The 25,785-nt window shown below is 39.4% G+C and overlaps 2 protein-coding genes across 9 annotated transcripts in view; both read left to right on the forward strand.

The window, feature by feature from the left end:
* Positions 1–24,359, forward strand: part of LOC137175088 (CD276 antigen homolog) — a 35,793-nt gene extending 11,434 nt beyond the window's left edge. For 2 of the 3 annotated variants that reach the window (XR_010925565.1, XR_010925563.1), the window contains 3 exons: positions 8,551–8,756; positions 8,889–9,084; positions 23,278–24,359. The gene's annotated coding sequence lies outside the window, so the exon portion shown is untranslated. The remainder of the gene's footprint in view (positions 1–8,550; positions 8,757–8,888; positions 9,085–23,277) is intronic. The other variant, XR_010925570.1, reaches the window with a different exon arrangement.
* Positions 2,058–24,359, forward strand: LOC137175116 (CD276 antigen homolog). 6 transcript variants are annotated; one of them, XM_067580820.1, is made up of 8 exons: positions 2,064–2,103; positions 5,276–5,357; positions 5,546–5,619; positions 5,962–6,312; positions 18,866–19,180; positions 20,051–20,170; positions 20,458–20,503; positions 20,694–24,359. In XM_067580820.1, exons 3-7 carry the CDS (start codon positions 5,550–5,552, stop codon positions 20,475–20,477), a joined length of 876 nt encoding a protein of 291 aa, XP_067436921.1. In that variant the 5' UTR covers positions 2,064–2,103; positions 5,276–5,357; positions 5,546–5,549; the 3' UTR covers positions 20,478–20,503; positions 20,694–24,359. The 6 variants fall into 6 exon arrangements, with proteins under 6 accessions (XP_067436916.1, XP_067436947.1, XP_067436957.1 ...); XM_067580827.1 differs by lacking the exons at positions 2,064–2,103; positions 5,276–5,357; positions 5,546–5,619; positions 5,962–6,312 and adding exons at positions 15,922–16,031; positions 17,392–17,473; positions 17,662–17,735; positions 18,078–18,419; XM_067580815.1 differs by lacking the exon at positions 5,276–5,357 and having other exon boundaries at positions 2,058–2,103.
* Positions 24,360–25,785: the final 1,426 nt, after the last annotated feature.

Here is a 25,785-nt window from a genome sequence, read left to right on the forward strand (position 1 = left end):
TATTTTATTTTATTATTTTTGCTGCAAACTCGTGTAGATCATATTTCAGATGAAATGATGAAAACAATGTGACTTTTCTTGTGGACTATTGCTACACATGAACATCTCTGGATTTTGAGATTTGAACCTCAGCTGCTGCTCTCTTGGCTTCATTAAGCCTGGTTTCCATTTCTTCTTCCTGATTAGCTCATTTGTTAACATGGAAGTGTGTCACCACCCAGGATCTTTCAGTACCATCATTGTTTTGTTGGGTGATTAGATTCTTTCTTGTTCCCCTTTCTTTCTCTTCACACTTCACTTTCTTTGTCTCATCTGTGCATAAAACCCTAAAAAGCTTCAAAAGTATTGCATACATTTGATTTTTTTTAAATTTCACTTTTGGATTTCTGCTCTCAATGCTAACGCAAGTTATTTAACATTATTAAGTGTTTTGTTAACAGATTAATGATTAATGGATTAACTGTGATACTTTCAAACATGGACGTCATCATCAGATTTTATGATATCAGATTATTTTGATCCAGATTTAAGATAAATATTGCAGAAAACTGAAGATACCCCGTGCACAGCAGTGTGTCTCTCCTGAGTGCCAGCTGATGCAAATACAGTGAATCAAAAAAGTATTCCAGCACACACCAGGATAGTAGTATTGACACTATTTTATTAACAGATTACATTAAAAAACAAAAGGAATGAACTACATGTTTCACACATTGCTTCATCAGATTCGTTCTGTGCTTGATTGCCATCAGATGTCTTTAAATAGTCGAGTGCTGATCAACAGAGGATCCAACAGGTTCACACACAGCATCTCATTTTCTAAGACCCTCTAATCAGACAGCTTATCTCTTCTACAACAGAGAACATTGCAAAGTGCAGAGAGTCTGGTGAGAACATCACCTTGAAGTGTTCCTCTGCAGGATGTCTCAACAACATCCAAGATTTTGTTGGGATGTATCTGTATTGAAGTGTTAAGAGCAGGGAGAACGTGATTTACTATCATCCTATAATCCAAACTCCATGGACAAAATCACCCCGGGCATAAGATACAAAGACAGGATTCAGACAAAAGGATCTCTGGAGAACCACACCATCACCATCAGCAACCTGACCACCAATGACTCTGGTGTCTACAGCTGTGTGTACAGAAAGTTACCCGAAGGTGAAGCCCGATGCAACGTCCACACTGTTAATGTAAAAGGTCTGTTTTTCCTTTTTCTTCTAAAACAAACAAATAAACAAACAACGCATGGTCTTCTCTTAATGGTAGTAACTCACATAAGTATAAATACATAGAATAAATACTTTTTCAGTTTTTTATTTCTACACTACACTTCTAGTACATTTAATAGGGAAATATTGTAAATTGCATAGATATGGTGATCTTATAACATATGATGCATTTTTAAAGATACACAATAGTATATAAAATAGCTAAAAACCCCATATAGAGGAAAGTGTTGAAGTGATAACCCCTCTCTTTTCCAGATATGTGTGGAGTTGATAAAGTCATACTTACTGTATGTTTGGGGTCAGTTAGAGGTTTAACTCGCTGTTTGACCTCTTATGAACAAACTCCAAAAGGTTTAGAAATCCTAATAGACTGATGTGTGGATATGAGAGGGGTAGTGCTGTGTAAAAAGCCTGTTAACACCAATCACATATGTAGAGTGTATGAAAATCTCACCCGGACACTGGGAGCCAGTCAGTGATGTTACTAAAGCTCAGTCCTCCTGCTAACAACAGTCATACCAACACTACCTGGAAACACAGAAATACATTAATCAATGCCAATCAAATGAAGTTCTCAGCATGATTACAATCTGATTGATTGATATCTGTGTCATTTTAAATCCTTTTATAATTTTATAAATGCAATTATCTTAAAGTGGACAAATGCATTTCTGCAGCAGAGTAACTACAATGTTTGATGTCATTTGCAGCGTGTATCAGTGGATCAATAAAGCTATCAGTCCAGTATATATAATCCTGAGTCATGTCTTTTCACTGTCTGCATCTTATACCGATTCTTGTTGCTGGATGGAAGTCACACCCCCCCACCCCAGGCAGGCAACACGGCCACTTCATAGAGGAGCGTGTGCGGTGAGTTTAACGGATGTTACTATTAGCAGTGTGACATGTTTATGTGACATGTTTATGTTACACTATAGATGAAGTTAAGCTACGTGTTGCTACATGTGGTGCATAAACTGTGGCAGCGACAGCTGGTGTGTTATAGACACTGTAGATACGTTGACCCACACATGCTCACAATGGAATTAATTATGGTTTATGGTCGCAGTTTATGTGCTGTATATGTTATTTAATGCAACATGGAATTACTATTAGGGCTGCTTTCAAATGCGCTCCTAAGCTAACTTTGCTCCAGCTATAGTTCAACTTGTAACTTTAACTAATTCACTTGTAATTCACTTGTAATTCACTTGTAATTCACTTGCACGACTGGTAGACATCATAGGGCGGTGGCTGTTACTGACAGTGCTTCCTCTTCCTCTAGAATATAAAAATACAAATTGTTAATGTTAAAATATTTGCATAAGAATATCAATAACATCACCATTTAGTGCAGACATAGTATGGCTGCATTGTTTGTTTTTTTACGTCTCATCTCAGCCTGTAAGCTCTTAAATAGTGCAAAGCATGAATATTTGAACTGAGCAAATACGTTACTAACTTAAAAATCTCAATGATGAAGGAACTGTCATGTGGCTGTAGAAGCTGTGAAGTAAATGACTCCAGTTCAAGACGTCAGGAGATTGTTGTTAATTACTGTGTGGTGAACTGACTCAAGGTTCAGACAAAAGGAGGGAGATTACAAATGTGAATAAGGTCAAAATGAAAAAGGGTAAAAGTGGGCCAGCTAACTACAAAAAGACAATATAGAGTTGCAGTAGTGGTGTGAGGTGTGCATGGATAAAGAGGTGTAGCCAGATAAAAGTTACGCGAATATGTATGCAAATAAAATCAGAAAACAAGCCGAGATGTCATTGCAGGAGCAGAGAGACAGAGTGAGCAGATCATCCTTAAAGATTTAAGCTCAGGAAGCGTCATTGACTTGCTGTGACTCTTTGTTCTTTTAACTCTTCAAGTGATATGAATATTATCTTTTTAGTGGACTTCCTCTCTCAGTGTGACTGTGTCAGTGTAATGTGCGGGGTTAAGAGTCTTTCAAGTACAAAACAAACACTAATAAACACAGCCTGTTAAACATGTTTGACCGCCATTTACAACATGTGAAACTTGCAGAAACAATGAGCCAGATTGCAGAAGCAAACGTGCATATATTTAGACTCATTAGAGAATATTTACCACTTTATGTATGCATTTAAGTTATTGTGCAACTTCATGGTCTGGAACAGTATAAACATCACCAACTTCCCTGAAATAATACATAACTACATCCCACTCATGGTTTCTGGCTCATATTTTAAAATCCAAGTAGAAACAGATTCTATTTAGACTCTATTTACATTCATGTTCACTGTGGTCATTGGAGAATGAGTGTTTCTCAGTAACATATATATTTTTCTCTGTCCAGCTTTGGACTGTTTAGAAAAACACATACCATGGATCATTAGCTGTCTCTTTATTTCATGAAAGAGTTTTAGATTATAGCCAAAAAAAAAATTTTAAGTAATGCTTTTTAATGTGTACACACTACAGTCCTTGTTTTAATCCTGGTGACTTGATTCGGCCTAAATTTTCTACAGTAAGCAGTTCTGTAATTCACTTGTAATTCACTTGCAGGACTGTTTGACGTTGACATCATAGGGCGGCGGCTGTTATTGACAGTGCTTCCTCTTCCTCTAGAATATAAAAATACAAATTGTTAATGTTAAAATATTTGCATAAGAATATCAATAACATCACCATTTCGTGGAGACACAGTATGGCTGCAACTCCTCAAGATTGAAGCTGAGTTCCCAATTCCTTGCTTGCTACCTGTTGATAAAGTGGAGGGAGTTCACCCTGAAGTTAGCGGTGACTTCAGCCCTGGAGTAGTAAACAAAGTCTCCCCTGTGCTCCCGACCACGTCCCGTCTGGACGCTGAAGCAGGAAAGGTTAACAATAGACTGTAAAAAATATGGACGTAGCCACCGTGACGTCACCCAGTGGTTTCTGAAGAGCGGTTTTGAAGCTCAAAGTGGGTGGTGGCTTCAGTCGTCGCCATCTTGGCAGTGCGTGTCTCCACCTATGGGGTCTGATCGAAAATGGGCAAAGAGGTGGAGCTGAGGCGAGCTGAATGAAGCCTGATTGCTGAAATAAGCCAACTGGCAGCTAGCGACCCCCCCCCCACAGCTGTCATGAAAGACGAAATTAGCTATAGAGACCAAAACTGTTTTTTTTACCAGGCTGTAAACATGTATTTCTGCTGTAAAGTTGGACATTTTAACATGGGGGTTTATAAAGATTGACTCACTTTTGAAATCAGCCTCTAGTCTGCATTGGCTTCATTTTTCAGCCCTGGAGGTTGCCATTTTTGGGTTGATACCATTTGATACACAGATTTGGTTCAAGATTTAACAGTTTTTGACCAATTTTGACCAGTTCCTTGAGGAACAACATAGAAAAATTCATGCTGTGATTTGATGTCAAAAACCTTTGACATTTGGAGATTTCTGTAAGAATTGCATTTTTCAGCGATTGGATGGTGAGCACTTCTGTTCTTGAAATTGCTCAGAAACCCCCTTATTGTCACTATATCTTGGAAAGCCATAGATCCTCTGAATGCCCTCTGTCTCTAGTTTGTGGTTGTAAAGTTTCATGAGGCTGTGATTATCCTAGAGGTCACAGTAGGTCATTTTATGCAGTGAGGTCAAGTTTAAAAGAATGGCCTCATTACAATGAACAACTATGGAGACTAACATCATCACACCAGATACCAGTAGCTTTAAATCTGAGTCCGCTACAGCCTCTGAAAGACCTGTTTTCTGTTTTCATCATTTTCATTGGTGGAGACAAACAAACCTCCCAAAAGTCACACAAAGCCTGTTTATCTATATTTTGCTTCTTTGTTTTACTTTACATACATTGAGTGGCGTGCATTGTCAAACCACCGTCACGCACACTAGATCCACTGGTAACTTGATTATTCTTGTGCAACCAGTGTCAGGCCGTTGAACAACAGCCACACAAACCTCTTTGCTGTTGTGCATTATTGATGTAATTGTTATTAATTTATTCAACACAGTTTCTGAGTTTATGCTCTGCAGATCAGTTGGAGACTGAATGTCTCTTTTTTCTTCTCCATCAGGATTACCCTCACTATTGGGTCACTGGGACCATGACTGAGTCTATCATCTTCTTTTAAATGAGTCATATCCAAGTGCACCCAGGTATGCCATGAAACTCTGGTCACAAAAATACCAAAAGTGTCCCAGACACACTTGTACAATGAACTTGACTCCTCTTTTCACTCTGCACTTTGACTCAGAAATAGATTCTTGGGGGTTAAAAACATGTGTGTGTATTACATTTTAATGATCCCCACATAAAGAACTGTTTACTTTAATTGTCATTTCAGGTGAATGAACATGGCTTCCGTTGGTATCCTCTTCTTGTTTTTCATCGTTATCAGAGCACAAAGTGAAGGAAAAAGTAAGTTCTGCCATAAACTGAGAATGTATTTTGAGAATTTCAAGTGTTAACTGCTGCTTGCTGTTGATGTAATATCTGTCACAGAAGTCAAAAGTCAATTTATTTAAAACAAAGAACTCAAAACAAACAAAAAATAACAAATAGGTGGGGTACGTCTGCTGAACTGGCAGCTTCTCTGGTTTTATACATGGGACACACTGGGTCCAGGTGAGTCCCATCCTGCTAATCAGTGTGCTCTCAGGAACCTGCTCCTGCAGACAGAGAACAGCAGCAACAAGGAGCTCAAAGCAGAGGAGCTTTCACACATCTCATCCATTTTTAAAAATGTATTTTCCTCCACAGCTTTTGTAAAAGTGGAATGCAAGACTGGAAACGTGGGACAGTATGGCCAGCAGTCAATGCTGGACTGTGTTGTCACAACCACAGAAGAAATAAAAGACCCAAAAATCACGGTGGTCGCTTGGAAGAAAAAGGGATCTGAGGATGCCTTAGATGAAACCTTACTGGTTTTTCACAAAGGGGAAACTACAGGGCAGCCTGGCTATAGGTTTGCTGAGTCATCCTGGAACGACAGGAATATGAACATATCCCTGCTCATCACCAACACTACGATGGTGAACAGTGGAGATTATAAATGCTCGGTGATGACAGACGGTGGTGATGATATCACAGAGACCAGCCTCGGAGTCACAGGTGAGAGCCTCCAGCCATGACTGACCACTAAAACATTTTGATAATTATTTGATACAGACAGACGACCATTTTAAGTCAAAAATATATTGTCAAAGCTAATCTGTTAAAAACTAATTTCAAAGCTCAACCATGGTTGTTTCTGTTTTGATGAACATTTTCATTCTGGTTTTGACCAGACTGGTACTTCCCTTCAGCTGTGTCAGCTCTGTCCCAGAGTCTTGTCTTTACTTTCAGTTTCACTGTGACAAATAATCCAATAATAGAAATAGCCGTTGCAGTAGCCAGTTTCTTCATTATCTGTCTTGCTTGTCACAGGTTGTACTTCATATTACTAGTCCAAAATCATGGTCAATAAATTATATTGAGATACTTTATTGGTATTGATTGACGTCATGGTGCAATATTCAGGTTAATGAACATGTCAGCTTTCTATCTCTGTCTTGGCAGCCAAATACAACAAACCAACAATACGCTCCATCCCTGTGAACATTACTCGAAGAGAAGATGTCACCTTGTCCTGTAGCTCTGTCGGTGGATACCCAGAAGGTCAACTTCGCTGGTTTGATGAGCACAACCAGGATTGGACAGCAAGCAGTAAAATGGAGGCAGAGCTGACAAACGATGGTCTGTTTAAACTGTCTAGCAAGCTGACTTTGCTGAAAAATTCCATTTTCTCCAAGTACACCTGCGTAGTGTTCAACTCCAGTGGCGGCAAAGAGGACGAGGTCACATTGGAAATACCAGGTACAACAACATCTGAAGGTATTTGTTGTTGAACACCACACTTGATATCTTTTAAACCTAAAGTAATGGCTCAGTCCTTCTTCACACAGAAACATGGATGTCATTAAAATAATTTCAGCTTCAGTATTTTGAAGCAATGTGAATGACACCGCACTTATATCAACACACTTTAATTTGGGATTGCTCAACTAAGAGGAGCCTGAACCACAAGTCAACTTTGGTGCTTGTTTTTTGTCGGCACTATGGGAGGTTGTAGTGGACAAAAGTTTCTTTTATCAATAATTAAAGGCAACCATCTTACTTGTTGTAATTATTTTGATACACAAGTCACTGACTAGCCAGGCTGCCACATGTCTCTAAATCTGACCCGACATCATCCTCAAACCCTCAAAACAATAAAGAAAACTAGTTTTTACACTTTTCATTCTCATTAGTGGAACAATTCATTAACTGGTTCACTTGGCAACTTCACAGCCACCCTATCTGTACTGTTACTGACTGATAAGTTGTCACAGCTGATATATACAGTACAGTAAAAGGCCATTTTCTGATTAGGTGATCAGTATCTGCACTGCAGTTCACTGTCACTGTCAGTTGCAGCAGCAGTTCAATAATGAAACTGTCTGCCTGCCGTCTCTTTGCTTGTTTACAGTCTACTGTTATCTGCAGGGTTAATGTGTTCACTCAGAGTCCACGTGCCAACTTTTGTCCAAACTCCTCTGGGGGATGAAAGAGAAAGTGAATGTATCTTGCTGAAGTATAACAGGGGGAACTTCCCACCAGCACATGCATACCTTGTTTTAATAAACACTTACATATTTACTCCTTTAGATCAAACCTCCAAAATAGTCACCCCTGTGGTGGTCATCAGATTGCTGATCATTGGATTGCTGATCGTAGGATCGCTGTTGGCGCTGCTGATTTACAGAAGGCGGTCTCAACGTGAGTACAAACACACATTTGTTTAGCTTCAGTTTCCCTTTTTAAAAACAGTAATGAGTTATGACTTACATTATTTGTGATCAAATATACTGGTATAGCAAGTCTTCACCACTATGATATTTGATCATGATATTAATTTATATTTTTAATGTGATATTTGAATACTAAAGTTCTAAAATATTGTGAAGGGTTTCTCTGCAACACCCCTAATGAGTACGTCCGTCTTTGGACATACTGTTATCTCTGTTTTTGTTCTTTTCTAACTCATGCATGAAGGGCTAACATCCAATATGTCACTCTAAAGATGTACAGGTGATATGTACTACACTAGACATCCAGTATTTAGTATTTTTCCAGGGCTTGTGGGAAACTAGGCTTGGTTACTAATCACCAGCATTTGAATCATAGTATAACCTGACTCATGCTTTGGACATCTGCAAGCAAAGACAACTCCCCATTGGTTAACCGTCTTTGTTCGCATGTCTTGATCTCAGCAGATGGTGATGGTTTTACACCTAATTTAACCCATTTTAAATCTTTAATTTGTTCCAGGTCACCATCGAAAGGTTCCTACATGTGAATTCAATGCTGAGCAAGGTATGTCTATGCTATTTGACTTACTGAGTCTAACTATTCAGATTTTATTTTATCACTCTTTTCATCTGAACTCTCGGAGATTTAATCCAGACTTTGATATTAAATCTTTTTCCAGGTGGTCATGTGGTCATATAAAGAACGCGAACATGGCACAGCCTGAGGTAATTACACTATAATGTCCCAAGCAAACAATTGAAAAGATTAGTTTCACCTTCATTTCATTGTCCGTGTATTGACAGTCTACAAGACAATATCAAATATCTTAAAGCGCTCTCTCTCTCTCTCTCTCTCAGGAGATTCTTCGTGTCACATGAACATAACTACTTACCAGCGGCCTCTGAAAGGATTAGCAGAAAGCTAAAGGGGCTGGAAGTTGTGTACGTGTGTAGTGTTCCTCTAACTGTGATCTGTGAAACAGGGTTTATGTAACTTTTAGGACCGGTATGCAAGAGTTCACTACTAAAATAAGATGTATTTTGGGGATCTCAGGTTTTTTGGTTTCTTTAAGTCGATGTGATTAAAACAAAATTTGAATAAAGAAATGAGAACTTTGTGAATTATTTTATTTTATTATTTTTGCTGCAAACTCGTGTGGATCATATTTCAGATGAAATGATGAAAACAATGTGACTTTTCTTGTGGACTATTGCTACACATGAACATCTCTGGATTTTGAGATTTGAACCTCAGCTGCTGCTCTCTTGGCTTCATTAAGGCTGGTTTCCATTTCTTCTTCCTGATTAGCTCATTTGTTAACATGGAAGTGTGTCACCACCCAGGATCTTTCAGTACCATCATTGTTTTGTTGGGTGATTAGATTCTTTCTTGTTCCCCTTTCTTTCTCTTCACACTTCACTTTCTTTGTCTCATCTGTGCATAAAACCCTAAAAAGCTTCAAAAGTATTGCATACATTTGATTTTTTTTAAATTTCACTTTTGGATTTCTGCTCTCAATGCTAACGCAAGTTATTTAACATAATTAAGCTTTTTGTTAACAGATTAATGATTAATGGATTAACTGTGATACTTTCAAACATGGACGTCATCATCAGATTTTATGATATCAGATTATTTTGATCCAGATTTAAGATGAATATTGCAGAAAACTGAAGATACCCCGTGCACAGCAGTGTGTCTCTCCTGAGTGCCGGCTGATGCAAAAAAGTATTCCAGCGCACACCAGGATAGTAGTATTGACACTATTTTATTAACAGATTACATTAAAAAACAAAAGGAGTGAACTACACGTTTCACACGTTGCTTCATCAGATTCGTTCTGTGCTTGATTGCCATCAGATGTCTTTAAATAGTCGGGTGCTGATCAACAGAGGATCCAACAGGTTCACACACAGCATCTCATTTTCTAAGACCCTCTAATCAGACAGCTTATCTCTTCTACAACAGAGAACATTGCAATGTGCAGAGAGTCTGGTGAGAACATCACCTTGAAGTGTTCCTCTGCAGGATGTCTCAACAACATCCAAGATTTTGTTGGGATGTATCTGTATTGAAGTGTTAAGAACAGGGAGAACGTGCTTTACTATCATCCTATAATCCAAACTCCATGGACAAAATCACCCCAGGCATAAGATACAAAGACAGGATTCAGACAAAAGGATCTCTGGAGAACCACACCATCACCATCAGCAACCTGACCACCAATGACTCTGGTGTCTAAAGCTGTGTGTACAGAAAGTTTCCCGAAGGTGAAGCCTGATGCAACGTCTACACTGTTAATGTAAAAGGTCTGTTTTCCTTTTTCTTCTAAAACAAACAAATAAACAAACAACGCATGGTCTTGTCTTAATGGTAGCAACTCAAATAAGTGTAAATACATAGAATAAATAGTTTTTCAGTTTTTTAATTCTACACTACACTTCTAGTACATTTAATAGGGAAATATTGTAAATTGCATAGATATGGTGATCTTATAAAATATGACGCATTTTTAAAGATACACAATAGTATATAAAATAGCTAAAAATGGATCCACTTCAACCAGATACAATATTAAAATGCTGTGATAATGCATCATGATCAAATGATACTTGCATTATCACTAAAGTAGTATCACTTTTACTACTGATACTTGCATTACACTTTCCAGACGACAACTACAGACCTTAAAGCGTTATGAACCCAAAATAAACTCTGATTTTGCTGCTTTAATTATAATAAACAAATCTAAAGGAGGCCGAAGTAACTACATCATGATGTTGATTTGTAAAAAGTCTGAATTCATCCTTTGTCAGATCTGTCCACAAGACAACAAGCAAACAACTTTAAAATGTTTATTTTCTAAATGGATTTCCAACATTGTAGCTGCTCCATCGACACTCAAAATAACGTCATCTAAAGGCATAAATACAGCAGCGACATGTTTAAACACATAGATATCTACTTACAGTGTAGATTTAAAATGATATAAAGTCACCAACACTTCGGTTGTTTGTTATTGATGACAGCAGCTGAGGAGGGTGTGTGACTCTGGTGTCAGCTCCGGTTAGGTTGAGATGCAAAAGTGAAGATTAATCGATTCAAAAGTTTAAAAAAACCCAAAAAACTCCTGCCGCCGGTAAACGGCTCCGGAGCAGAGCAGGATCCGGTGTGACTCCGGGTGTTATTCCTCCAGAGGCTCCGGCTCTGCCCCCGGCTCTCTCCTCCACAGCTCCCCGGCGCTCTGTCCCTCTGATCCGCTACTAAATACGATGTTAAGATTTCACACAGTGACGAGGACCCGAAAGAGGAACATGGGGGAGTGACAGAGAGAGAAAGATAGAAGCACTCCTCTAGAAAGCTTTGAAAAGGGTTGCTCCACCTGCTCCACCTCCCCCCCTCAGAGGAGGTCTCCTCAAAAGTCTGGTTCCTGTCCTGCAGAGGTCGCCCCAGCAGAAGGAAGATGCATAAACTTATTTATGAATCCAGCTCTGTTGTTGTCAGTTGGGAACCAGCAGAATAGGTTATCAGGGCGTCAGTCTTTGCTGGGAATGAACCAGACCTTACGTTATTCTTTTTTTTTTTTTTTTTTTTTTTTTTTTAAATTTCTCATACACACACACTTCTGGCCTCCTCTGAGTCTGTCTCTGCTGCCACTGTTCATCCATCCATGTTCAGGGGCTCCATGCTGATGGTTTTGTGTGTCCTTTTTTAGAGGCATTTTGTTGAGGACTGTGAATGGTTGCACAATGAAATGTTTTTGTTTTTAAATTAAGAATAAAAGCACTTTATTTAAGTGACTAACTTCATGTTCTTTATTTACAAAAATAACAGTTGATACACAAAGGAAACAACCTCATGTGCATTTCTTGATGTTGTAAGAGATATTTTGTTCATATCACAAGTTCAGGTCAATATCAGGTTTATATGATCATTTATCTGAAGTGGTGGTCGTTTTAGCCATTTGTTATAATAATAATAATAATTGCATATTGCTGTTGAATGTGACACAGACTTGCTTGATAAAGTCAGTATATCACAGTGATGTCTGTTTTTTTATGTTATTGTGTTATAATGCGGTGTAGACAGGCCAAATTAAAGCTCTATTACCTCACAATAATAATATATCATAGATAAAAATAAAAGCAGACACAATGTTCTCTGTGATATGAATACGAATTGATGACCTAGCATGCACAAACACAGGCATATATTTAGTTTGGTGCTGATATGCAATATAGTAATATTGCAGGAATTTTGCTCAATAGTAATGTGTGGGTGGCTCTTAAAAGAGCCGTTTTGGGTGTGTTTGTGCACTACATGGTGTCTTGCCATGGGACACTTCCCCCTGCAGAGAAACAGGATGTGAAGACCTTCCTAACCCTGACGACCTCTCGCTGAGTTGTTGGCAGCAAGTCTTTCCAGACCTGGCAGTGGCTCCACCTCACCAACCGGGATGCTCCCCCTCTCTGCAGTTGTCCAAGTTGTCCTCCACAGGAGGTTATGGAGAACACAGGTAGCCTTCACACACTTCTCTGCTACTTCTGGATGGACCTCAGTGGCACCCTTTCCCTTAGTGAGCTGTTACAACCCAGACGCTAAAGAAAATGACTACACACATACACACACAAGGCACCGTAACACCATAGCATGTGATTCAAGTCATTTTCATACTTATCAAACCATTCAGTGACCCCTCGTGTCCTGTGAACTGGGGCGTTGTCGTACTGGAAGAGACTATTCCCATCAGGATAAAAATGCTTCATCATAGGATAAAGGTGATCACTCAGAACGACTTTGTATTGGTTAGCAGTGACCCTTCCCTCTAAGAGGACAAGTGGACCCAAACCATGCCAGTAAAACGCCCCCCAAAGCATAACAGAGCCGCCGGATCCCCTCACTGTAGGGGTCCAGCATTCAGACCTGTACCGTTGTCTTGGTGAACGCCACACGTGCACTCGTCCACTTGTCAAGAATATATTGAAGGATGACTCATCTGACCATATCACTTTTTTAAACATCTCTGTGGACCAGTGCCTGTGGTTTTAACACCACTGAACTCTCAAATGTACATTTATCTTTGTAATGAGGGGTTTATGCACTGCAACCTACTATAATATCTCTTTATGTGATTGCTGACACAGTCTGATCACGTCATGCATTGTCATTCTCAGTCACCTGAGGAAGAGTTGCTCTTCTGTTTTTCCTTACATATCGTACTAATGCACGAGCATCACATTGTTCTTAAATTCTCATAATATATTCGTACATTTATTTATTTATTTACCTTCAGTGTTGTTGTTAGAAGCCTTAGAGTTATTTTAGATGACCGAGATACACTAAAACACATCATCTGGTAACCATTTCTAAAATGTTTGTTTGTTCAAATCTTCTCCATCCATCACATCTGCTGCCCCACCAGGATTCTTTCACAGTCATACAAGAATTATTGAAAACATAATGACTGAAGTTTGTCAGAGTCAGATCTGAAACAGGTTGTTGTGGAGGGATTTGTCATTTTCTCTCTCAAACTTTTCTCCGTTGTGTGGTGCAACATGAAGTCATGTGTCTCAGGTTAAGAGCTAACATTGAATGAATAGTGCACCCTGTTGTGGACAAAACTGGAAATTACAAGCTGAGGTGTGAAACCAAAGTCTTACTCACAAATCAGGAGTCGTATTCACAAAACCTCCTACGACTAAACGTTTCTCCTGACTGGCCGAGTTAGGAGAAACTCCTAAGAATAAGAGGCGTGTCAGTCTGGAGAAATTCAGTGATGATGAACTTTGTAAAGCACATTTTGAAGGCAAGTGAGTTAATAAATAAGGATCCAATGTATGAAAATATCAAAGCAAGACAATGACACCAGAGATGATGGTTTATATATATGAGAATGAATCATGTTTCCTTTTGTACCGTCCCTGTCATGAGAACTGCATTATGGGAATTGTAGGATCCAGTGTTTTTTTCTGAGTTGAAGTTAAATTTAAACAGTAAATAACATCAACATGAAGTAGAATTAGACAACACTTACTTTTGCAAGTTCACATCTTCTGGTGTGCTCATCAATGAAATCTCACTAATCAAATGAAGTTCTCAGCATGATTGAAATCTGATTGATTGATCTGTCATTCTATATCCTTTATAATTTTATAAATGCAATTATCTTAAAGTGGACAAATGCATTTCTGCAGCTTAGTAACTACAATGTTTGATGTCATTTGCAGCGTGTATCAGTGGATCAATAAAGCTATCAGTCCAGTATATATAATCCTGAGTCATGTCTTTTCACTAAATGACAAGTGGATACATTTACAGACATGTACACACACAACATCCTCCAGCATCACTGTGAGCAGGTGTAAGAGTTCCTGCATGCTGATCTTGTTATGTCTGTGCGACAGTTGAGCTGTAAGAACAAACAGTAAAGTCCTGACAAAAATTAACAACACAACTTATTCTTCTTAACCATTTGTGACTTTTAGTCCTTAGTATTGGTCAAACTCCAAAAACACTGGATCCTACAATTCCCATAATGCAGTTCTCATGACAGGGACGGTACAAAAGGAAACATGATTCATTCTCATATATATAAACCATCATCTCTGGTGTCATTGTCTTGCTTTGATATTTTCATACATTGGATCCTTATTTATTAACTCACTTGCCTTCAAAATGTGCTTTACAAAGTTCATTATCACTGAATTTCTCCTGACTGACACGCCTCTTATTCTTAGGAGTTTCTCCTAACTCGGCCAGTCAGGAGAAACGTTTAGTCGTAGGAGGTTTTGTGAATACGACTCCTGATTTGTGAGTAAGACTTTGGTTTCACACCTCAGCTTGTAATTTCCAGTTTTGTCCACAACAGGGTGCACTATTCATTCAATGTTAGCTCTTAACCTGAGACACATGACTTCATGTTGCACCACACAAAGGAGAAAAGTTTGAGAGAGAAAATGACAAATCCCTCCACAACAACCTGTTTCAGATCTGACTTTTCAAACTTCAGTCACTATGTTTTCAATAATTGTTGTATGACTGTGAAAGAATCCTGGTGGGGCAGCAGATGTGAACATTTTAGAAATGGTATCCAGATGATGTGTTTTAGTGTCTCAGTCATCTAAAATAACTCTAAGGCTTCTAACAACAACACTGATGGTAAATAAATAAAATATATATATATATATATATATATATATATATATATATATATATATATATATATATATATATATATATATATATATATATATATATATATATATATAATATTATTATATGTATATTATTATATGTATATATACTTGTTTTTTTTTTTTCATTGTCAGCCAATGGACTGTGGTCGGCCTGTTAAGAAACAGTGGTGTTTCTGGTAAACCCATCCTAGATTTGAAAAGTGCCCTTATGTTTTAGTCCTTATACATTTGTTCACAATCCTTCTCACTGGATATATAGAACGGTCTTTTTGTACATTTAACATGACATTATTCAAACCAAATTCAACCCTACCACCTTCTCCCTGCTTCTGTCTTGTCAAGTCATCATCGAGTCACGTGTGTGGCTGCTGTGTCAGCCAGCTGTCATTCAAGAAAACCTGCATTTCAGGTACATGAAACGTCCTTCCTGGTGGTGTCTATTTTAAAGTAAAGTGTTTTATGATGCAAGAAGACACGTCTGTCTGCATCTTATACCGATTCTTGTTGCTGGATGTAAGTCACTGCAGAAATTTGGATTCAAGAAATGGCACAAGTGGAAAAGAACATTAAAAATCTGTTTTGACCATGAGTTGTGCTTGCTGTGTGTTTTCTGAGTTGTAAAGCAATTGATCCCTATTGTGTTTTAATTTTGGCTGCTTTCAATAACAGAGCCTGCCACGCATGTCGTTGAGTCGTAATGAAAGTGAAAGTCGGTCAACTGCCTGGGAAAACCGAGGTCCGTCTGTGAGTCAAATATTTTCCCCCAGACGGACAACATGGCTACTTCATAGAGGAGCGTGTGCGGTGAGTTTAACGAATGTCATTGTTAGCAGTGTGACATGTTTATGTGACATGTTTATGTTACACTATAGATGAAGTTAAGCTACGTGTTGCTGCATGTGGTGTATAAACTATGGCAGCGACAGCTGGTGTGTTATAGACACTGTAGATACGTTGATCCACACATGCTCACAATGTGTTATGGTTTATGGTCGCGGTTTATGTGCTGTATATGTTACTTAATGCAACATGGAATTACTATTAGTGCTGCTTTCAAATGCGCTCCTAAGCTAACTTTGCTCCAGCTATAGTTCAACTTGTAACTTTTAACAGCCTGTTGTTGTGGAGGGATTTGTCATTTTCTCTCTCAAACTTTTCTCCTTTGTGTGGTGCAACATGAAGTTATGTGTCTCAGGTTAAGAGCTAACATTGAATGAATAGTGCACCCTGTTGTGGACAAAACTGGAAATTATAAGATGAGGTGTGAAACCAAAGTCTTACTCACAAATCAGGAGTCGTATTCACAAAACCTCCTACGACTAAACGTTTCTCCTGACTGGCCGAGTTGGGAGAAACTCCTAAGAATAAGAGGCAAAGAGTTAATAAATAAGGATCCAATGTATGACAATATTATATATATATAAAATTTGGGGGAAATTTGGGGGAAACTGTTTTTTTTCCTTGCCAGGATTATACTGTCAGTACAGTCTATTTTCATGCAGGTGCACAGAGCAGAGTTTCCCTTCAGGAACAGTTTAGCTGAGGTGATCTGCAACTCAGTTGTCCTGTGATCAGTTTAGTTAATAATAATTAATAATACGAACACTGTATGAAATTCTTTCATTTTTTCCCCTGAATGTTGATGTTTTATTTCATTATTTTTATCAGGATATAAGTGGAAGTCGTCCTTGTTTCAGGCAAGGTTAGCTGCCCACGATGGTATCACTGGCAATCAGGTGGTTAATTAATTAATGCTGCCAAAATTGACCACATTTGGCTCCATCTGGTGCTCGCCTGCTCAGAATATGTCAACAGTGTACGACTCAAAGCGCACCTGTTTTCTGTTTTCATCATTTTCATTGGTGGAGACAAACAAACCTCCCAAAAGTCACACAAAGCCTGTTTATCTATATTTTGCTTCTTTGTTTTACTTTACATACATTGAGTGGCGTGCATTGTCAAACCACCGTCACACACACTAGATCCACTGGTAACTTGATTATTCTTGTGCAACCAGTGTCAGGCTGTTGAACAACAGCCACACAAACCTCTTTGCTGTTGTGCATTATTGATGTAATTGTTATTAATTTATTCAACACAGTTTCTGAGTTTATGCTCTGCAGATCAGTTGGAGACTGAATGTCTCTTTTTTCTTCTCCATCAGGATTACCCTCACTATTGGGTCACTGGGACCATGACTGAGTCTATCATCTTCTTTTAAATGAGTCATATCCAAGTGCACCCAGGTATGCCATGAACCTCTGGTCACAAAAATACCAAAAGTGTCCCAGGCACACTTGTACAATGAACTTGACTACTCTTTTCACTCTGCACTTTGACTCAGAAATAGATTCTTGGGGGTTAAAAACATGTGTGTGTGTTACATTTTAATGATCCCCACATAAAGAACTGTTTACTTTAATTGTCATTTCAGGTGGATGAACATGGCCTCCGTTCGTATCCTCTTCTTGTTTTTCATCATTATCAGAGCAAGAAGTGTAGGAAAATGTAAGTTCTGCCATAAACTGAGAATGTATTTTGAGAATTTCAAGTGTTAACTGCTGCTTGCTGTTGATGTAATATCTGTCACAGAAGTCAAAAGTCAATTTATTTAAAACAAAGAACTCAAAACAAACAAAAAATAACAAATAGGTGGGGTACGTCTGCTGAACTGGCAGCTTCTCTGGTTTTATACATGGGACACACTGGGTCCAGGTGAGTCCCATCCTGCTAATCAGTGTGCTCTCAGGAACCTGCTCCTGCAGACAGAGAACAGCAGCAACAAGGAGCTCAAAGCAGAGGAGCTTTCACACATCTCATCCATTTTTAAAAATGTATTTTCCTCCACAGCTTTTGTAAAAGTGGAATGCAAGACTGGAAACGTGGGACAGTATGGCCAGCAGTCAATGCTGGACTGTGTTGTCAAACCCGCAGAAGAAATAAAAGAACCAAAAATCCTGGTGGTCATTTGGAGGAAAAAGGGATCTGAGGATGCCTTACTGGTTTTTTACAAAGGGGAAACTACATTGCAGCTTGGCTATAAGTTTGCTGAGTCGTCCTGGAATGACAGGAATATGAACATATCCCTGCTCATCACCAACACTACGATGGTGGACAGTGGAGATTATAAATGCTCGGTGTTTACAGACAGCGGTGATGATGAGAAAACAGAGACCAGCCTCAGAGTCACAGGTGAGAGCCTCCAGCCATGACTGACCACTAAAACATTTTGATAATTATTTGATACAGACAGACGACCATTTTAAGTCAAAAATATATTGTCAAAGCTAATCCATACCAACTAATTTCAAAGCTCAACCATGGTTGTTTCTGTTTTAATGAACATTTTCATTCTAGTTTTGACCAGACTGGTATTTCCATTCAGCTGTGTCAGCTCTGTCCCAGAGTCTTGTCTTTACTCTCAGTTTCACTGTGACAAATAATCTAATAATAGAAATAGGCGTTGTAGTAGCCAGTTTCTTCATTATCTGTCTTGCTTGTCACAGGTTGTACTTCTTATTACTAGTCCAAAATCATGGTCAATAAATTATATTGAGATACTTTATTGGTATTGATTGACGTCATGGTGCAATATTCAGGTTAATGAACATGTTAGCTTTCTATCTCTGTCTTGGCAGCCAAATACAACAAACCAACAATACGCTCCATCCCTGAGAACATTACTCGAAGAGAAGATGTCACCTTGTCCTGTAGCTCTGTCGGTGGATACCCAGAAGGTCAACTTCGCTGGTTCGATGAGCACAACAAGGAGTGGACAGCAAGCAGTGAAATGGAGGCAGAGCTGACAAACGATGGTCTGTTTAAACTGTCTAGCAAGCTGTCTTTGCTGAAAAATTCCATTTCCTCCAAGTACACCTGCGTAGTGTTCAACTCCAGTGGCGGCAAAGAGGACGAGGTCACATTGGAAATACCAGGTACAACAACATCTGAAGGTATTTGTTGTTGAACACCACACTTGATGTCTTTTAAACCTAGAGTAATGGCTCAGTCCTGCTTCACACAGAAACATGGATGTCGTTAAAATAATTTCAGCTTCAGTATTTTGAAGCAATGTGAATGACACCGCACTTATATCAACACACTTTAATATGGGATTGCTCAACTAAGAGGAGCCTGAACCACAAGTCAACTTTGGTGCTTGTTTTTTGTCGGCACTATGGGAGGTTGTAGTGGACAAAAGTTTCTTTTATCTATAATTAAAGGCAACCATCTTATTTGTTATATTTATTTTGATACACAAGTCACTGACTAGCCAAGCTGCCACATGTCTCTAAATCTGACCTGACATCATCCTCAAACCCTCAAAACAATAAAGAAAACTAGTTTTTACACTTTTCATTCTCATTAGTGGAACGACTCATTAACTGGTTCACTTGGCAACTTCAAAGCCACCCTATCTGTACTGTTACTGACTGATAAGTTGTCACAGCTGATATATACAGTACAGTAAAAGGCCATTTTCTGATTAGTTGATCAGTATCTGTACTGCAGTTCACTGTCACTGTCGGTTGCAGCATCAGTTCAATAATGAAACTGTCTGCCTGCCGTCTCGTTGCTTGTTTACAGTCTACTGTTATCTGCAGGGGTAATGTGTTCACTCAGAGTCCACGTGCCAACTTTTGTCCAAACTCCTCTGGGGGATGAAAGAGAAAGTGAATGTATCTTGCTGAAGTATAACAGGGGGAACTTCCCACCAGCACATGCATACCTTGTTTTAATAAATACTTACATATTTACTCCTTTAAATCATGGCTTGAAGTATTAGAGCATTCAATTTTTATTATTCTGTTGGATTTATTCAGGTCAGGAACGAGAGAAAGGGTCGGATCAATCCTCCAAAATAGTCGCCTCTGTGGTGGTTATTGGATTGCTGATCGTAGGATTGCTGTTGGCGCTGCTGATTCACAGGTGGTGGTCTCAACGTGAGTACAAACACACAGGCCCTCACACACATTTGTTTAGCTTCAGTTTCCCTTTTTATAAACAGTAATGAGTTATGACTTACATTATTTGTGATCAAATATACTGGTATAGCAAGTCTTCACCACTATGATATCTGATCATGATATTAATTTATAATTTTAATGTGATATTTGAATACTAAAGTTCTAAAATGTTGTGAAATGCAGTTTCTAACTATTTATTTTATCACTCTTTTCATCTGAACTCTCGGAATTAATCCAGACTTTGATATTAAACATTTTTCCAGGTGGTCATGTGGTCGTATAAAGAATGTGAAGATGGCACAGCCTGAGGTAATTACACTATAATGTCCCAAGCAAACAATTGAAAAGATTAGTTTCACCTTCATTTCATTGTCCGTGTATTGACAGTCTACAAGACAATATCAAATATCTTAAAGCGCTCTCTCTCTCTCTCTCTCTCTCTCTCTCTCTCTCTCTCTCTCTCTCTCTCTCTCTCTCTCTCTCTCTCTCTCTCTCTCAGGAGATTCTTCGTGTCACATGAACATAACTACTTACCAGCAACCTCTGAAAGGATTAGCAGCTGCCCCTGCTGGGGACCTGGGCCTCGGTGGGCCTCCTGCCGGCGGTGACCCCCCTGCATCTTCTGGCGGTGAGGAGCCAGCTGAGAGCAGTGATCAGCGACAGGGAAAGGATGAGCATCAGAGCAGTTCAGAAAACACAACCATTGAAACTGATAACAAAGAGAGTGAAAAAGTAAATGATAATCTGTCAGTGTGTGAGGACCTCATTGAAGACGAAGACATGTCTGATGATGATTTGTTAAAACTGTCACAAAAGAGGAAAAGTTCAGAGCCTGTCCAGAGTAGTGCAAAAGCCATCAAAGTCACTAAAGGGACAAAAACTGGAAAATCCGCAGCAGAGTCAGAAAGTGATTTGTCACTGACCCAGGAGGACCAGCAGAGCTGCTACTCTCCTTCTGGTATAAAGAGTTTTCAGCAGGGAACGAAGGGATCCAGGCTTGTGAAAGTAGAGGATCACTTTGCAAACCTGAAGCTGTTTGTAGAGTTAGCGAAGCCTCTGACAAAAAGATCAGGAAACTTTGGAGATGATGTTCTGACAGATCAGGAAATTTATCGTCTGAAGAAACTGCTGCTTAAAGTAAAAGCACATATCATTGCTGATGATGATGTTTAGACGAAGGTTCTCGTGTTTTTCTCTCTTCCTGTTATGTTTTCCTACTGTTTTGGGAAATCACAGATTAAACAGCTGTGTCAGCAGTTCACTCGTAATGTCACTAGAGACATAACCAGATCTATGAGGGACCTGGAGACTCAGGTGGTAGAACTGCAGAGTTTAGCAGGTTCTACAGGAGATCGAGGGCTTTTAGATTCCCTCAAGTCTAAAAAGTCGGCTTTGGCCAACCTGCTGGGCATCGCAGCACAGGGAGCTCTGGTCAGGTCACGGTTCCTCAACATCACGCAGATGGACGCCCCCTCTCACTTCTTCTTTGGTCTGGAGAGGAAAAATGGACAGAGAAAGATTGTTCACTCTCTGCGATCCAGCAGCGGCTCTACAATCTCAGATTCTTCTGAGATTAGGAAATTTGCAGTCAGTTTTTATAAAAATCTGTATAAGAGTGAACTAACAGACAATCCAGATGTGTGCAGCAGCTTCTTCACCGCTTCCTCAGGTGGATGCTGCAGCCAATGCAAAGCTGGAGGCTCCGTTATCCATTAATGAACTGTATACTGCTCTGATGAACTTACAGAGTGGAAGAGCTCCAGGTATAGACGGTCTTCCTGTTGACTTCTATAAATCCTTCTGGTCCGTGTTGGGTGAAGACCTGTTGGAGGTTGTCACAAGCAGCCTGGAGAGAGGACGGCTGCCTCTGAGCTGCAGGAGGGCGGTCATCACTTTGCTTCCCAAGAAGGGAGACCTGCAGGAGCTGAAGAACTGGAGACCTGTTTCTCTGCTCTGCACGGACTACAAGATACTGTCCAAGGTCCTGGCCAGCAGACTCAGAGAGGTGATGGCTTCTGTCATCCACACTGATCAGATATACTGCGCGCCCGGCAGGCTGATAAGTGACAATGTCACTTTAATTCGGGATGTTTTGGAGGTCTCCAGCTCATTGGCTGTAGACACTGGTCTGATTTCAATAGACCAGGAAAAGGCTTTTGACCGGGTTGAACACCAGTATCTATGGCAAACTTTAGCTGCTTTCGGGTTCAACCCTGGTTTCATAGCCAAGATCGAGGTTCTGTATAGTGACATTGCGAGTGTTCTGAAAATCAATGGAGGTCTGAGTGCTCCTTTCAGTGTCCAGAGGGGGGTCAGGCAGGGCTGCTCTCTGTCCGGCATGCTCTATTCTCTGGCCATCGAGCCTCTGCTCCACAAACTGAGGAATGATTTGACTGGTGTTTGTTTTCCTGACTGTGATGCCTCTTTTAAACTGTCGGCATACGCTGATGATGTCATTGTCCTGGTTAGCACACAGAGAGATATTGATGTGTTAGTGAACACTGTTAATCTGTTTGGTTGCATATCCTCTGCTAAAGTAAACTGGGGGAAGAGTGAGGCTGTCATGGCGGGGGATCGGCTGGTGGATCAACTCAGGTTACCTGGAGGTCTGGTCTGGAAAAAAGGAGCGCTAAAATACCTGGGCAATGAAATGTTCTTACAGAAAAACTGGGACAATGTCTTAGAAAAGGTCAAAGGTCGGCTCATGAAATGGAAATGGCTTTTACCTAAAATGTCCTACAGAGGTCGTGTTCTTGTGATTAACAATCTGGTCTCTTCTGCTCTGTGGCACCGGTTGGCCTGCGTTGATCCTCCAGCTTCTCTTTTATCACAGATCCAAAGGGTTTTGGTTGATTTTTTTTTTTGGGACAGGTTGCACTGGGTACCTCAGAGCATGCTGTTTCTTCCTAAGGAGGAGGGTGGACAAGGTCTGGTCCATCTGGCCAGCAGGGGCGCTGCCTTCCGCCTTCAGTTCATTCAGAGACTGCTCACTGGGCCCACAGACCTGGTGAGGGTTTATGTAACTTTTAGGACCACTATGCAAGAGTTCACTACTAAAACAACATGTATTTTGGGAATCTCAGGTTTTTTGGTTTCATTTTTCTCTTCATCTGATGCCAGCTCTCAGGGGTGCCCATATGTTTTGGGCCTTTTTGTAACTGTAAGGGAGGTAACGGTAAATGTACATGATTAATCTTGTTACAGTGCTGTAACACCAAACAATCAGGGTTGATCATTAACTTTTGGGAGGGAGAAAAACAACCAGGAATATGCATGCACGTCCAAACCAGAGAGGGCAGGTGCTCACGGTTCACACAGTGCAGGGCTCCAATGTCCACGTATTTATTGCACCAAGGTGACGTTTTAAGCACCACTGCTCTTCACCAGACTAAAATGACAATGTGCCATCTTAAATATACACATGATACAGTCACATGAACTATTTTTGTTTTGTAAATATTTTTTATGTGTGTGTGAATTTATGTTGTTGATTCAGTTTATTCTGCAGGTCAAAATGAAACGTTTCACTGGATTACAGACTGTCCTGACATTTTAATGACTTTATTGTTGTATTTTTATGATTACATGAATGAAAAGTACCTTCAAATGATACTTGCATTATCACTAAAGTAGTATCACTTTTACTACTGATACTTGCATTATCACTAAAGTAGTATCACTTTTACTACTGATACTTGCATTACACTTCCCAGACGACAACTACAGACCTTAAAGCGTTATGAACCCAAAATAAACTTTGATTTTGCTGCTTTAATTATAATAAACAAATCTAAAGGATGCTGAAGTAACTACATCATGATGTTGATTTGTAAAAAGTCTGAATTCATCCTTTGTCAGATCTGTCCACAAGACAACAAGCAAACAACTTTTAAAATGATTATTTTCTAAATGGATTTCCAACATTGTAGCTGCTCCATCGACACTCAAAATAACGTCATCTAAAGGCATAAATACAGCAGCGACATGTTTAAACACATAGATATCTACTTACAGTGTAGATTTAAAATGATATAAAGTCACCAACACTTCGGTTGTTTGTTATTGATGACAGCAGCTGAGGAGGGTGTGTGACTCTGGTGTCAGCTCCGGTTAGGTTGAAATGCAAAAGTGAAGATAAATCGATTAAAAGTTGTTTTTTTTAAAACCCCAGAAAAACTCCTGTCGCCGGTAAACGGCTCCGGATCAGAGCAGGATCCGGTGTGACTCCGGGTGTTATTCCCCCAGAGGCTCCGGCTCTGCCCCCGGCTCTCTCCTCCACAGCTCCCCGGCGCTCTGTCCCTCTGATCCGCTACTAAATATGATGTTAAGATTTCACACAGTGACGAGGACCCGAAGGAGGAACATGGGGGAGTGACAGAGAGAGAAAGATTGAAGCACTCCTCTAGAAAGCTTTGAAAAGGGTTGCTCCACCTGCTGCCACTGTTCATCCATCCATGTTCAGGGGCTCCATGCTGATGTTTTTTGTGTGTCCTTTTTTAGAGGCATTTTGTTTAGGACTGTAAATGATTGTACAATGAAACGTTTTTGTTTTTAAATTAAAAATAAAAGCACTTTATTTAAGTGACTTACTTCATGTTCTTTATTTACAAAAATAACAATTGATACACAAAGGAAACAACCTCATGTGCTCATTTCTTGATGTCGTAAGAGATATTTTGTTCATATCACAAGTTCAGGTCAATATCAGGTTTATATGATCATTTATCTGAAGTGTACAAATGGTTTTATGTTTGGTTGGCAGCTAAATGTGTTCATACTTCCGGTCTTAACATCTGAACTGGATATAGTACATGAAGTCTACTGAAGGATGATTTCACTGTGAGAGATACACTGCTAATGTATAGACAGAATCAGTCTAGAAATTGAATAGATACTACATTACTCTTTTCTAAATTAAAATTAAAAATTATTTTTCATAAACTCATTTAAAAAGCAGAAAGTGGGACACTCACATCAGACTAATACAACACCAGATGGCACCGTTTTCCATTTATTTGCTGTCTGTTTCAAACTAGTTTTTAATATTTTTATCTCAAAAGAAAAGAACTGTTTGCTTCTCATGTCTTTCTTTTGGCTTAGGAGTAATTCTGTAGACCAAAATCTACCTCTTGACGGTTTCAATATATATGTATGTAATATAAATATGAAATCATGGATCCTACAATTCCCATAATGCAGTTCTCATGACAGGGACGGTACAAAAGGAAACATGATTCATTCTCATATATATAAACCATCATCTCTGGTGTCATTGTTTTACTTTAATATTTTCATACATTGGATCCTTATTTATTAACTCACTTGCCTTCAAAATGTGCTTTACAAAGTTCATCATCACTGAATTTCTCCTGACTGACACGCCTCTTATTCTTAGGAGTTTCTCCTAACTCGGCCAGTCAGGAGAAACGTTTAGTTGTAGGAGGTTTTGTGAATACGACTCCTGATTTGTGAGTAAGACTTTGGTTTCACACCTCAGCTTGTAATTTCCAGTTTTGTCCACAACAGGGTGCACTATTCATTCAATGTTAGCTCTTAACCTGAGACACATGACTTCATGTTGCACCACACAA

Source organism: Thunnus thynnus, chromosome 3, assembly GCF_963924715.1.
Source record: "Thunnus thynnus chromosome 3, fThuThy2.1, whole genome shotgun sequence".
Lineage (NCBI taxonomy): Eukaryota > Metazoa > Chordata > Actinopteri > Scombriformes > Scombridae > Thunnus > Thunnus thynnus.

Coding starts and splice junctions, on each gene's coding strand:
- LOC137175116 (XM_067580815.1), top strand. CDS start 5,550: ATGAACATGGCTTCCGTTGGTATCCTCTTCTTGTTTTTCATCGTTATC. Junction 5,620..5,961: donor AGCACAAAGTGAAGGAAAAA/GTAAGTTCTGCC, acceptor TTTCCTCCACAG/CTTTTGTAAAAGTGGAATGC. Junction 6,313..18,865: donor GACCAGCCTCGGAGTCACAG/GTGAGAGCCTCC, acceptor CTGTCTTGGCAG/CCAAATACAACAAACCAACA.